The 14,952-nt window shown below is 44.3% G+C and overlaps 1 protein-coding gene across 4 annotated transcripts in view; it reads right to left on the bottom strand.

Moving 5' to 3' along the window:
- LOC122543785 (transcriptional-regulating factor 1-like) overlaps nucleotides 1-14,952 on the bottom strand; it is an 88,008-nt gene that overhangs the window by 24,101 nt on the left and 48,955 nt on the right. For all 4 annotated transcript variants that reach the window (XM_043682554.1, XM_043682555.1, XM_043682556.1 and 1 more), the window contains exons 2-4: nucleotides 7,479-8,571; nucleotides 2,408-2,586; nucleotides 127-170 (exon numbers count right to left, since the gene is read on the bottom strand). In XM_043682554.1, coding sequence (XP_043538489.1) covers nucleotides 127-170; nucleotides 2,408-2,586; nucleotides 7,479-8,499 — 1,244 coding nt within the window. In that variant the 5' untranslated portion in view covers nucleotides 8,500-8,571. The remainder of the gene's footprint in view (nucleotides 1-126; nucleotides 171-2,407; nucleotides 2,587-7,478; nucleotides 8,572-14,952) is intronic.

A 14,952-nucleotide genomic window follows, 5' to 3' on the forward strand; every position in this document is an offset into this window, starting at 1 on the left:
TGACAACTCGCACCAACATCTACCTTGGGTATGAACCCATTAAGATCAGGCAAAGCCTGTCACTGGTACTGACTGTCACTGTATTGTGGGTTGGAGGAGGAAGTTCCCTCCAGTGCCATACATTACCTTTGGTCTGACATTCTCGCACAAGCCTGAGGAATTTGGTGAGCCTGCAAGAACAAAAACAATTCATCATCATTATCTCTCCATAGTGCTCGTAAAAGTGCATTTGAAGGAACTCATTATGTATTCACTCCTACACTCATTCAGTTTCCAAACCACAGTGTGGGCCAGTGATCTGACTGAGCCCAAAAGATCATGTAAGTTCTGCATTCTGTCACTGGTGTGTGCTGCCTGAGGTGATATCTGCCCATTTGGTGCTGAGACTCTGGCCCTTTATGTTTTGTTACATCCAGGCTTAGCTGCTGGGTGGCACAGTGGTTAGCACTGCTGCCTCACAGCACCAGAGACCTGGGTTTAATTCCCGCTTCAGGCAACTGTCTGTGTGGAGTTTGCACATTCTCCCCGTGTCTGTGTGGGTTTCCTCCAGGTGCTCCGGTTTCCTCCCACAGTCCAAAGGTGTGCGGGTTAGGGTGGATTGGCCATGCTAAATTGCCCATAGTGTTAGGTGAAGGGGGAAATGTAGGGGAGTGGTTCTGGGTGGGTTGCTCTTCGAAGGGTCGGTGTGGACTTGTTGGGCCGAAGGGCCTGTTGCCGTACTGTAAGTATTCTAATCTAATCTAATCAAAAACCATCACCATCTCCATATTTCACAAACTTGGAGCATGATTCTGGGCAGTGGTAACCTCTGAGATGTTGAGGATTGTTTCAGTGAAGGCAAACCCATTGAATATCGTAGAAACCCAACAGAGGAGAAGCAGACCATTTGGCCCATCAATTCCATAATGAGCCTCTGAAGAACATCCCATCCATCCCTGCTCCCTACCCCGTAACCTCACTTTTACCATGGCTGACCCATCTATCCTGCATATCCCTGGACACTCTGGGTAATTTAGCATTGCCAATCTGCTTAACTTGCATATCTTTGGACTGTGGGAGGAAACTGGAGCACCTGGAGGAAACCCACGCAAACACAGGGAGAATGTGCAAACTCCACACAGACAGTCTCCTGAGGGTGGACTTGAACCCAGTTCCCTGGTGAGGCAGCAGTGAGCCACCATGCCACCCTGTCTTAAGGGGCAATGTTTAGATTCTCTCTTAGACGCTCATTGCCTGACATTTGCGTGACATGAATGTTACTTCGCCCACTACAGCTTTGTCACTCACTTTATCTGTACTCCTTTGGTGTAATCTCCTTACAACTCACTTCCCTACTGATCTTTCTGTGATCAGCATATTTACCATTTACCACTGAACCTTCCATCCAAATCATTGAAATAAATGATAAAATATTGAGGTTCAATCACTGATCCCTGTGGCAAACCACTTTATACATATTGCAACCAGAAAATGACCCAGTTATAGAGTTGCCAACACTGTTTCCTATTAGCTAGCTAATCTATCCATACAAAAGGTTAGTTCCTACACCATGAGATTTTATTTACTGTAATAACTTTTTGATATGAAGACTATCAAATGTCTTCTGGGAACTTAAGTACTGTATATTGACTGGCTCTCCTTTACCCACACTGCATGCCAGTTCCTCAAAGAGCCCCAACAAATTAGTTAAATACTCTTTCACTAAACCATGTTAACTCTGCTCATTACCATGTGTTATTCTAGTGCCTTGCTGTAACATCTTAAATAGTAGCTTATAACATCTCTATTTTATATGTTAACTAGCCTTTAGTTTCCTGTTTTCTGTCTTCATCCCTTTTTGAATAAAATAGTTACGTTTCATTTCATTGCCGTCTTGCACGTCTTCTTGTTTCACTGCACGATTGGTTTCAGCTGTTTGGAGCCTAATCTCTGAATTTCTTCTCTAAATATCTCTGCATCTCTCTCTTTCTTGAAGTTACTACTTCCACTTACCTTTTTGACCAATCTTGTGGTAATGTCTGTCATAGTGCGATATTTAATTTTGACTGATGACATTCCTATGGGAAGTTCTCTTACATTAAAGGCACATAGAACTGCAAGTTTTATTTTAAGGGTTTTACATTTAACCTGGTGATATTGAGCCAAGTAAGGAAATTAATAAAGAGGTGTCACCTGGTTTGCAAGTTCAGATAGGTCAAAGTTGGGATGGTGCCCAATCCCCACTCACTCCCTTCTCACTCGCATGTGATCACCTTCGTCATGATTTCCAGGGGAAAAAGAGAAGACAAAACAATGAAACTATTGAACCTAATATCTGTGACTGACTTCCTCCAGCGAGACGAGATATCAGCATATGGATCAGATTGAGTGCTTCAAACAGGAATGCTGTATCTCCACGTGCCCCTACCTGCTGCCAGAAGATGCCTGGTGGGCAGGCCTGTGATCCCACTTCTTTAGCAACTGGCATGTTCAGTGGACCCTGAAACTCTGCACATGCGGAGTGCTCGCCGTTCTCCAGCTCCTGCCTTGAACAGCCCATTGTGTACTGCATGGAGGGAGAGTTGTTGAGCTGCTGAGGACTCTGCACTGAAACACAAGGAGGAGAGTCAGTAATCAGTTGGTGGATTGAACACATTCAGGTCTGTGAAAAAATAGGCCTTTCAGCTGAACAGCATTGTGTTGGTGATTACACTGCACACAAACACTACACCATTCTATTTCATTTCACCCCATTAGCATACTCTTCGATTCCTTTGTCCTCTTAAATTTATCTGTTGGATATGGAAGTGACCATTTTATATATATTTATGCCCACGGTTCAGTTATTTCTGAAACATCTCTATGCCTAATGTTTCATATCTTAAAACCTCCTCTAGGTTAGGACATTAATAATATTGTCAGTTCAGTTGATCAGATTGGTTTACCTCTCTTTATTAAACTTTGCGTTTCCATCGGACCTTACTACTTCACACAGCTGATTGAATGTTCTTCATTATGTTGGATATCCAGAAGATCTCCCAAAACACAGTGTGCAATGAGAAACTGGGGTAACATTGCTTGTGAGAAGAGTGTTGACCAGAGAGAATTCCCCTGTTTGACAAAACCTCACATTTAAAAGTCTTCAATAAGCAGATAAAGAGGAGGAAAACTCTTCTGCCAATGAGGCACTAGTACTTTGAGGCACTTTACCTGAAGGTACTGGTGAAATCAACTGACCTAAGTTATAGCCTGTGATTAGTCAAGACACATATGGGTTTAAAGGAGATCTAAATAAATGCAAGGGAGAAAGGAACAAAAGGATATGTTATGGGGGAGAAGGGAAGATGAAGCGGGGTGGGAGTAAATTTGTGTAGAGCAGATAAACAGCACAGAGCAGTTGATCTGAATGGCCTGTTACTGCAGTAGCCATTGTATATCTACAAAATTTAACAGGACTCTAAAATACCCCATCATTGGTATTCCACGAAGGTTTCCATCTTCCCTTGCCTTTACTAAAAATTCGAAGACTGACATTGATTTTTGTTAGGCTGAAGGAATCAGATATTTATCAAAAAAAAGAGTAAATGGAGTCGAGTAACAGGATTAGGCAGGATCTGATTGAACACAGAATAGGCTGGGTGGACTGAGAAGCCACCTCTTGCTATGATTTGAAAGATTTTGAAGGGTTGTATTTTAATGCTCTGTCACACATACCACCTCCTCACTAGTTGACAACCTGTCAAATCACAGAACCAGGAGAAAGTGAGGACTGCAGATGCTGGAGATCAGAGCTTAAAAATGTGTTGCTGGAAAAGCGCAGCAGGTCAGGAATCCTGAAGAAGGGCTTATGCCTGAAACGTCGATTCTCCTGCTCCTTTGATGCTGCCTGACCTGCTGCGCTTTTCCAGCAACACATTTTTAAGCTCAAATCACAGAACCGTAATAACACAGAAGGGAGTAATTCAGTCCATTGTGACTGCACCAGCTTTACAAATGAACATCATTACCCACTGCCAATCTCCTCCCTCTTCCCCATACACTTGCACCCAATTTCCAGCCAAAGAATTATCCAGTGCCCTTCTTAAATGCTGCAATTGAACCATTGCCACATTTCTAGGCAGTGCATTCCAGACCACAACTTTGTGCTGCGTGAAGGTTTGCACATCACTTTAAATGTTTCTCTCCAGCTACCGTACCCAGCATGAAAACCTCGATCAAATCTCCTCTTGGGCTTTTTCTCTCCAAGAAGAACAGTCCCAGCTGCTTCAATCTATCCTCAAAATTAAAGTCTTTCATTCCTATAACCCTTCTTGTAAATTGTTTCAGCACTCTCTCCAATGCATTTATACCTTTCCTATAATGTGATGCTCATAACTGTACACAATACTCCAGATGAGGTCTAACAGGCGTCTTATACAAATTCAAAATCACCTCCTTGTGGCTCTTGTACTCTGTGCCCATACTAATAAAGCTGAGAATACTGTATGCTTTATTAACTGCTCTCCACCTGTTCTGCCATCTTCCTCGCAAAGTGCATGAATCTTATTAGTCACCTATCTGCCCACTCCGGCAACTTGTCAATGTGCTTCTGGAGTTCCATACCATCTCCTCACAGTTTACAATTCTTCCAAGTGTCATTCATCTGCAAACAATGTCAAATCCTGAGAAATTTCACTCGAAATCTTCCACCAAAAATTATACATTGATCATTACTCTCTGTTTCCTATCATTCAGCCAATTATGTATCAGTAAAAGCCGAAAGAACTGTGGATGTTGGAAATCAAAGACTAAAACTGAAGTTGCTGGCAAGGATCAGCAGGTCTGACTTTTCAGTTTCAATCAGTTCTGAAATGTTAATCTGAAACGTTAACCCTGATTCCTCTTCACAGATGCTGCCAGACTTGCTGGGCCTTTCTAGCAATTAAGAAACCATATGGCTTCTATCCCTAACTTTCCTGACAAGTCTGTTGTGTGGCAGTATATCAAGCACCGTTTCAAAATCCATGTACACCACATCAGCAGTGTTACATACATCGAGCCTTTCTGGTACCTTTTACAGATACTCCAACAGGTTAGTTAATTCGAATTTCCTATTTAGAAATTCTTGCTGACTGTTACTATTCGAGCCACATTTTTCAATTTACTTGCTAATCCTATCCTCAATATTTATTCCTAGAAGTCACCCCACCACTAAAGTTAAACAGACTGATCTGTAATTACTGGGATTATCCTTACAACATTTCTTAAACAAGGCTGTAATGTTTCCAATTCTCCAGTCTTCTGGCACCTCCCTGAGTTCCAGAGAGATTGAAAGATTATGGCAATCATTTTTTTGGATGCTGCCTGACCCTGTTGTGATCTCCAGCACTTTTTGTTTTCATTATAGATTTCAGCATCTGCAGTAATTTGCTCCTTCACTTTTTTCAAAATCCTTGGAGACATCCTGAATACTTTACTGGAGGACCCTGACAAATGCCACATTCTTCACTCTAACATTCCTGATACACTCAGGGCTAACATAAACAGATGTTTAACCAGGAGGGGCACCTAACACTATTGCAGAAAAAAAGGCAGGAAATCAGAGTTGAGGATTATCAGTTGTGATAACATTGAATGAGAGAATGAACTTGATCGACCAAATGCCTACTTTTGCTCTTACATCTTATCACTCATCCTTCACAATAACATTCCACATTCTTCATTGTAAAACTCTGATGTATCCCACATCCTTCACAATAACACTGATAACATATTCCACATGCTTCACCATAATACTCTGTTATATCTCACACTGTTCACTGTAATACTGAAATATCCAACATCCTTCACTGTAACACTGAAATATCCAGCATCCTCCACTGTAATTCTCTGCTATATCCCGCATCCTTCACTGTAACACAGATATATCCCACATCCTTCACTGTAACACAGATATATCCCACATCCTTGACTGTAACATTGATATATCCCACATCATTCACTGTAATACTGATATATCCCACAGTGTTCACTGTAATACTGATGTATCCCGAATCCTTCACTGTAATACTGATATATCCTACATATTCACTGTAACTCTCTGATATCTCCCACACGGTTCACTGTAACAATGATATGTCCCATATCATTCACTGTAACACTGATATATCCGACATCATTCATTGAAATGCTGATCTATCCCACACCCGTCACTGCAATACTGATCTATCCCACACCATTCACTGTAATACTGATATATTTCATACCATTCACTGTCATACTGATGTATCCCACACTGTTCACTGTTAAGAATCACACAACACCAGGTTAATATGCAAAAAATCACAACCATCTGATGAAGGAGCAACGCTCCAAAAGCTAGTGCTTTCCAATAAACCTATTGAACTATAACCTGGTGTTGTGTGATTTTTAACTTTGTACATCCCAGTAAGTCTGATATATCCCATAGCATTCACTGTAACACTGATATATCCCAAACCTTTCACTATTAACCCTCTGATATATCCTACATCCTTCACTAACATTTTGCGAAATCCCACATCCTTCACTATTACATTCTACATTCTTTATTGTTAACCGTGTGATGCATCCCACTTCTTTCACTGTAACACACCAATATAACCTTCTTCACTCATTGTAACTCTCTGATAGATATCTTCACTGTAACACTCTTATAGAGTCATTGAGATGTGTACCATGGAAACAGACCCTTTGGTCCAACTTGTCCATGCTGACCAGGTTTTCCAAAGTAAACTAGTCCTATTTTCTTGTGCTTGGCCTATATCCAAACCTTTCCTATTCATGTACCTGTCCAATTGTCTTTTAATTGCTGTAATTATACCCACTTCCTTTGGTTCATTCCATACACAATGTGTGAAAAGGATGCCCCTGGGTCCCTTTGAAATCTTTCTCCTCTCACCTTAAACCTATGCCCTCTAATTTTGGACTCCCTAACTGTAAGGAAAAGACCTTTGCAATTCCCCTTATCTATACCCCTCATAATTTTATAAACCACTAAAAGATCACTCCTTAATCTCCTACACTCCAGTGCAAAAAGTCCCAGCTTCTCCAACTTCTTTGTATAACTCAAACCCTCTATTCCTAGCAACATACTTGTAGATCACTCACGGTAACAATCAGCACACATAGAATCATATAATCCCTATAGTGTGGAAGCAGGCCTATCGGCCCATTGAGTACACCGACTCTCCGAAAAGCATCCCACCCAGACCCACACCCCATCCTATCCCTGTAACCCGGCATTTCCCATGACTAAATCACCTAGTCTGCACATCTCTGGACACCATGGGAGATTTTAGCACGGACAATCCACCCTAACCTGCACACCTGTGGACTGTGGAAGAAAACTGCAGACATGGGGATAATGTGCAAACTCCACACAAACAGTCGCCCGAGAGTGGAATTGAACTTGGGTTCCTTGTGCTCTAAGGCAGCAGTACATTATGAAGCCAAATACATTCCAGGAGAAACAGAAGTACCTGGTGAGCTGTGGCTGGGCTGCTGGTAGAGCTGGTGTGTCAGGGTCTCTCTCTGCTGCGCTTGTACCCTGTAGTGTTGTCTTTCACCATACAGGAATTGAGGAGGTGCATTGAATGAGTGGTGGAATTGCTCAAACTTTCCTGGCTGACACTGGTGTGGGTGGACGGGCCCCTGGACAGGCTCCCTGCTAATCTGCATGTGCTGCAACAACTGATGATGACTTGGCTGCTGTACCTGGTGGTAGGGGCCCATTTGGTGCTGGCTGTCACTCTGCTGTTTGGTGTCACCTGAGGGTTTGTGGAGCTGATGTTGCTGCATTTGGATGGCGGGCTGCTGCACGATATCTTGCGCCATCTGCTGGCTGACAGTGGGAGGCTGCTGCTGCTGCAGCCCTGCCATGCGCCGCAGCTGAGGGTAGCTATAATGCAGCGACTGCGGAAGTAAAACTTTGGGCTGCTGGTTTGTGGGCATGCATGGCACGTGCTGAGACACTCTGGGCTGAGGGTAGCGTTCTGCTGGTGCTTTCTGCAAGAGCATTTGCCGCAGTGTGATGTTCTGTGTGTAGCTGCCTGTCACGCTGGAGCTGTGACCCAGAGAGTGTCGGTTCGCGAAGGCTTTGTTGAATGAGTCCAACTTCCCATCCGCTCGTTTAGGCAGCTGCAAATCGCACTGTTCGAGGAGGCCATAAGTATGCCCACTTGCTGCTCTCACCAGTCTAGGATCACTGGGCTCTTGCTTCACAGTTACTTGGTTGCTGATGTCTGAGTGGTCCCAGCCAGCATTCCCAGTCAGCTCCAACCCTTTGTGTCCACCCAACTCCAGCCTGCCAGCCTCCATGGGGTCAGGATCGAAGCAGGATGAGACAGGAGAGTTTGACTCTGGGACACTCTCCAGTCCAAGTGTGTGTGAGAGGCTGCTGTCCATCCCAGGCAAAGGGCCACACTGCCCTTGGTGACGTTGAAAATAAAGCAGTCCCGCTCCCTCGCTGGTCTCTGGCTGGTTCAGCTGTTGCTCGCCCATGGCTTGAACCCACTCTGGCTAATTTGTGTATGCCAAGGAAGTCTGCAGGTCATCAGTCACCAGAGCTGGGAGCTGAAACAAAGCAGAGGCATTAGCCATGAATCAATTAGGCTTAACATTCACTGGGTGGGCGGCTGAACAGGAGGGGCTGAATGTCAGAATTTGAACATGTGTGTACGTGTACGTGTGTGTGTGTAGGAGGGCACACACGCTCACATGCTGTCTCACATAAACTCATCATCTCAAACCTCTCACACACACACTCTCACTTACATTCACAGATCCTCTCTCATACACACACTCACACACTCCCTCCCTCACATACACTCTCACACTTTCACACTTACATGCTGTCTCACATTCACACACACACTGACATGCTCACAGAGCCTCTCTTACACTCTCAAATACCCACACCCAAATGCCCTGTACCTCACACATACACTCTCACAGGCCCTCTTTCTCACTCCCTCACACACACTCTCCCTCACACACTCTTTCTCTCACACTATCACATTCTCTCTCTTTTCCACACTTGGTCTCTCACATGCTGTGACTCTCGCGTGTGCATGTCCCGCACAGAAACAAACTCTCTGTCTCGTACACTGTCCCTACCACACACTCTCTGTTACACCATGTCTCCCTCTCTCACCCTGTCATACACCCTCTCTCTCACAAACTCACTGTCTCACACATTCTCTCTCGTGTACTATCTCCCACATGCTCTTTTTCACACCCTCTCTCACACCCTCTTTTACACATTCTCTTACATACTCTGTCCCACATGCTCCCTCACATTCCCTCTCACAAACACACACTGTCTCTCAGACACCCTCTCTCTCTCCCACACCCTTTCTCACATTCTCTCTCTCACACACTCTCCCCACCTCTCTCTCACTCACTCTCACACACTGTCTATCTCTCACACACCATCTCTCTCACACTCTCTCTCTTTCCCGCACAATGTCTATCACACACACTCACATTCTCACTGTTACTCCTGTAAACACAGACTGAGATCCATATTTGAGGCCTTGACTGAGAGATTTTATTCACTGGAATCATCAAAAGAGTTTTCAAATTAGCAGTTTGGTTAAATGTTTTATATCAAATTATCATTGTCATGAATGGTGCAAGAAGTTCCCCGACATTGAGAAAATATTACTGGACATGGGGAAACCAGATGGTGTGCCTTTTCAAAATGAATTTTAACCAAAGAACAGATAAGCATCAGCCACTCTATTTCTCAGTAATTCTCATTTACAAATATTTGGATCTTAGTTATACCCATGACAGTAATAATTAATCATTTGACAAAGTATTCTGCTCACTAGATGATGGACAATGATAATAGGAAATGAAGTATTTTTCTCTTCATTTCATAATGTCTTGAGTGACAAGATTTACCATCAGATTGCCTCCAAGATAGGGACAGCACAGGGTTAGATACAGAGTGAAGCTCCCTCTACACTATCCCCTTCAAACACTCCCGGGACAGGGACAGCATGGGGTTAGATACAGAGTAAAGCTCTCCTAACACTGTCCCTATCAAACATTGCCAGGGCAGGGACAGAATAGGTTTAGAGACAGATTAAAGCTACCTGTACAAATAATAAAGATCTGCAGATGTTGGAAATCTGAAACAAAAACAGCTCTGAAAAAGGGTCACTGGGTTTTGTGTGTGGGAAATCATGTCTCATGAGCTTGATTGAGTTTTTTGAATAAGTAACAAAGAGGATTGATGATGGCAGAGCGGTATACATGATCTATATGGACTTCAGTAAGGCGTTTGACAAGGCAACCTTGTGAGACTGCGAGCAAGGTTAGATCTCGATACACAATTGGCTCAAAGGTAGAAGACAGGGTGGTGGTGGAGGGTTGTTTTTCAGACTGGAGGCCTGTGACCAGTGGAGTGCTACAAGGATCGGTGCTGGGTCCTCTATTGTTTGTCATTTATATAAATGATTTGAATGCGAGCATAAGAGGCACAGTTAGTAAGTTTGCAGATGACACCAAAATTTGAGTTGTAGTGGACAGAAAATAAGGTTACCTCACATTACAACAGGATCTTGATCGGATGGGCCAATGGGCTGAGTAGTGGCAGATGGAGTTTAATTCAGATAAATGTGAGGTGCTGCAGTTTGGGAAAGCAAACCTTAGCAGGACTTATATACTTAATGGTAAGGTCCTAGGGAGTGTTGCTGAACAAAGAAACCTTGGAGTACAGGTTCATAGCTCCTTGAAAGTGGAGTCGCAGGTAGATAGGATAGTGAAGTAGGCGTTTGGTATGCTTTCCTTTATTGGTCAGAGTATTGAGTGCAGGAGTTGGGAGGTCATGTTGCAGCTGTACAGGACATTGGATAGGCCACTGTTGGAATATTGTGTGCAGTTCTGGTCTCCTTCCTATCGGAAGGATATTGTGTAACTTGAAAGGGTTCAGGAAAGATTTACAAGGATGTTGCCAGGATTAGAGGATTTGAGCTACAGGGAGAGGCTGAACAGGCTGGGGCTGTTTTCCCTGGAGCGTCGGAGGCTGAGGGATTACCTTTTAGAAGTTTATAAAATCATGAGGGACATGTATAGGATAAATAGACAAAGTCTTTTCCCCGGGGTGGAGGAGTCCAGAACTAGAGGGCATAGGTTTAGGGTGAGAGGGGAAAGATTTAAAAGGGACCTACGGGGCAACTTTTTAACGCAGAGGTAGTGTGTGTATGGAATGAGCTGCCAGAGGAAGTGGTGGAGGCTGGTACAATGACAACATTTAAAAGGCATTTGGATGGGTATATGAATAGGAAGGGTTTGGAGGGATATGGGCCGGGTGCTGGCAGGTGGGACTCGATTAGGTTAGGATATCTGGTTGGCATGGACGAGTCGGACCGAAGGGTCTGTTTACATGCTATATATCTCTATGACTCTATGACTCAAAATGTTGAGTTTGCTTTCTCTCCACAGAATCTGCCAGACCTGCTGCGGTTTTCCAGAAATTTCTGTTTTTGTTTCAAAGCTCTCTCCAATTAATCAAATGATGTGCAAACAATCATTTAACACTAGGTCACCCTCCCCAGATTTGCAAGATCAATGATATGTTGACTGGAGTTGCCAGCTGCAGAAATGGTACATTGGCAGTGTGTGGATTTTGATTTGTAATCCTGGTATAGTATTTATTTTCCAGATATTAATTTATAGACTCCCAAGCAGTCCTGCTTTCCACAACAGCTCTTACTGGGAGTCCTCTACTTGGTCACTTGTGCTTACTAGCAACCTCAAATAATATACTGGAAGCAACTGTATGTCACCCTCACCCTGGTGGAACATTGCGAATTTCTGGTATGTGACAAGGTTTCCCAGCCAGGGTGTTTCAGAGCTAACCTGTGGGATTGGGTGGTTGGCATTGGCAGAGATTGGACACTGAAGTATGCTATGGTCTTTAGTCTTTAATGTAATCCTGTGATGTCACTGGTCACCATAACACTGAACAGAATAAAACAAAAGTTGGGCTGAAAGCACCTCAGCAGTTTGTATTTATGTGGCCATAATTCTCTTCCTTGCTTGCAAATCTCCCCTATAGCCTTATCCCTCATTAACTCTTGAAACCTCTTCGAAGTCCTTCAAGATCTCTGCACACTTCTACTAATGTACTCTTGCAAATGTCTGACTATAATCACTCCTCCAGTGATGCTGTCTTTTCAGCTTCCTGGGCCCTAAAGTTTGGGGGTCCCTCCCCAAATCTCCTTCCCTCTCTGCTCAGCTCAGAGAAGGCTATGAGGCGATCTGTTAGGACTCAAAGTCACGATAGGCCTAAGCGAGAAAATGTTCCTACTTGTGAAAAAATCACGAACAAAATTGTGCAAATTTAATTTGGTTAGCAAAAGGAGCAAAATCTTTGTCACTCAGTGAGTGGTCAGGGTACAGGATGTGCTCTCTCAGAGTGTAATGCATTCAAAAGGGAATTGGACTGTTCTCTGCAAAAGAACAGTGCACAGATTTGTGGGGAGAGAACAGGGGAGTGGCATTCACTGAAATGCCTACTGGGAGCACAGACACAATGGGCTGAATTGTTTCCTCCTGCACTAAACCAGTTCAGTGATTCTGAAAGAGAAAGGGAACATTTCCAGGAAGATTACTCTTTGATTTGATAGTTGTGCAGCTTTCATGGCTGTTTCTGTCTTACTCTTGGTTTTCCTTCTGGTCCTTATAAGGGTAGGCCCTTGAGGAGACGCAGTCTGATTAATAATCTGAAAGAAAGACTCCATTTCAAGGTGAAAGGTGGAAAGTTTAAGGGGGATACACGCAGCAAGTACTTCACACAGAGGGTGGTGGGCGTCTGGAACGCATTGCCAGCAGAGGTGGTAGAGGCAGGCACGGGAGATTCATTTAAGATGCGTCTGGACAGATGCATGAGTGGGTGGGGAGCAGAGGGATACAGATGCGTAGGAATTGACCGTTTAGACAGTAGATTTCGATCGGCTCAGGCTTGGAGGGCCGAAGGGCCTGTTCCTGGGTTGTAAATTTCTTTGTTCTTCTTTGTTCTTTGTTCTTTGTACAGCATCAATCACCACCTCAGCAAACTTTTCAGGTAATCAAGGGTTTTTGGAGTGTAACAACTGCTGTAATGTAAAAACATGTCAGCCTATTTGCCAAAGCAAGATCTATAGATAGTGTAACCTGCTCTACTGCTTTTGGTTGAAGGATTAATTTGGTGCCAGGAAAAGGAAAAGTTGCCATAGTCTTACCAGACCATAGGCAGCTCTGATTAGAGAGGGAAAGAGATGACTGAATGTGATTTAACCTCAGGGTCACCATGCCTCGGATGAAGGGAGCGGTTGAGAAGGAGAGTTCTGCTTGGTAACTTCAGTCAGGCAGGAATTTAACCAATGCTATTGGCGTCATTGTACATTGAACACCAGCTATCCAGCCAATTGATCTACCTGACCACAAGGAGCATCCCTTCTGCACTTCTTTCAATGGGATATGTGTGTGTGGTCATAGAACGGATTATGTCCAAACTAGAGAGCAGTTGTGTTTCAATTTGATCACTCATACAAAAAAAAACACATCCAGCAGTACAGTACTCCCTCCACACTAACCCTCCAACAAAGCAGCACACTCTTAGCACTAACCCCACCCCGACAGTGTGGCAGTAACTCAGCACTGACCCTCCAACAGTGCAGTGCTCCCACAATGCTGACTCTCCGAAAGTGTAGCATTCTCTCAGTGCTGATCCTCTGATGGTACAGTGTTCCCTCAGCGCTGACCCTCCAACAGTGTGGCGCTCCCTCAACACTGACCCTCTGACAGTGCAGCAGTACCTCAGCACTGACTCCCCAACAGTACAATGCTCCCTCAGCACTGACCCTTTAACAGTCTGGCACTCCTTCAACATTGATCCTCTGACAGTGTGGTGCTCCCTCAGTGCTGACCCTCCGACAGTCTAGCGCTCCCTCAGCATTGACTCTTTGACAGTGTGGCACTCCCTGAGCACTGATCCTCAGACAGTGTGGAGTTCCCTCAGCACTGACCCTCTGACAGGACGGCATTCCCTCAGCACTGACCCTCCGACAGTGTGCTGTTGCCTCAGCACTGACCCTCCTACAGCGTGGCGCTCCCTCAGTACTGACCATCAGACAGTCTGGCGCACCCTCAGCACTGGCCCTCCATCAGTGCAGCGCTCCCTCAACACTGACCCTACGACAGTGTGGTGCTCCCTCAACGCTGACTCTCCGACTGTACAGCGCTCCCTCTGCACTGACCCTCCGACAGTGTGGTACTCCCTCTGCACTGACTCTCTGACAGTGGTGCACTCCCTCAGCACTGATCCTCAGACAGTGCGGCAGTACCTCAGCACTTGCACTGACATTATCAATCTGAATTATGCATTTGAATTCTCCAAAAGGGAGCTTGAATCCATGATTTTCTAACTCAGAGGGCAAGACAGTGGCCAGTGAACCACAGCTGATTCTGGTCTGGCAGTATCAGTAAAATACCGAAACCATCAACACCCTTACTTTGGACACTTTCAGATTGAGGTTGAATGGCTCAGGAAGTGAATCCCTCATCTTCCTGTGAATTTCTACCTCCATCTTTCAGACATTCTCTATTTCCTTCTGTAAACGAAAGTAAGCACAGTGTTTCACGGTTAGAAAATGGCCAGTTCTTTGCAGACTATCTTATGATAAGCTGGTAATCAATAAGAACATGAGAGATGGAGTTGGCAATTCAGCCCCTCAAGCCGGTTCACCCCTTAATTTGATCCAGACTGATCTCATCTTGGCCTTGACTCCAGATTCTTGTCCGCTCTCCATAACCTTCAACCCATTACTAAATAAAAATGTCTACATCCTCCTTAAATTTACTCAAATCCCCAGCATCCACCATACTCTATGGTTGTGAATTCCATAGATTCGTGACCTTTGAGAGAAATAATTTCTCCTCATCTCAGTTCTAAGTCTGCTA

Source organism: Chiloscyllium plagiosum, chromosome 45 (genome assembly GCF_004010195.1).
Source record: "Chiloscyllium plagiosum isolate BGI_BamShark_2017 chromosome 45, ASM401019v2, whole genome shotgun sequence".
NCBI classification, from domain to species: domain Eukaryota; kingdom Metazoa; phylum Chordata; class Chondrichthyes; order Orectolobiformes; family Hemiscylliidae; genus Chiloscyllium; species Chiloscyllium plagiosum.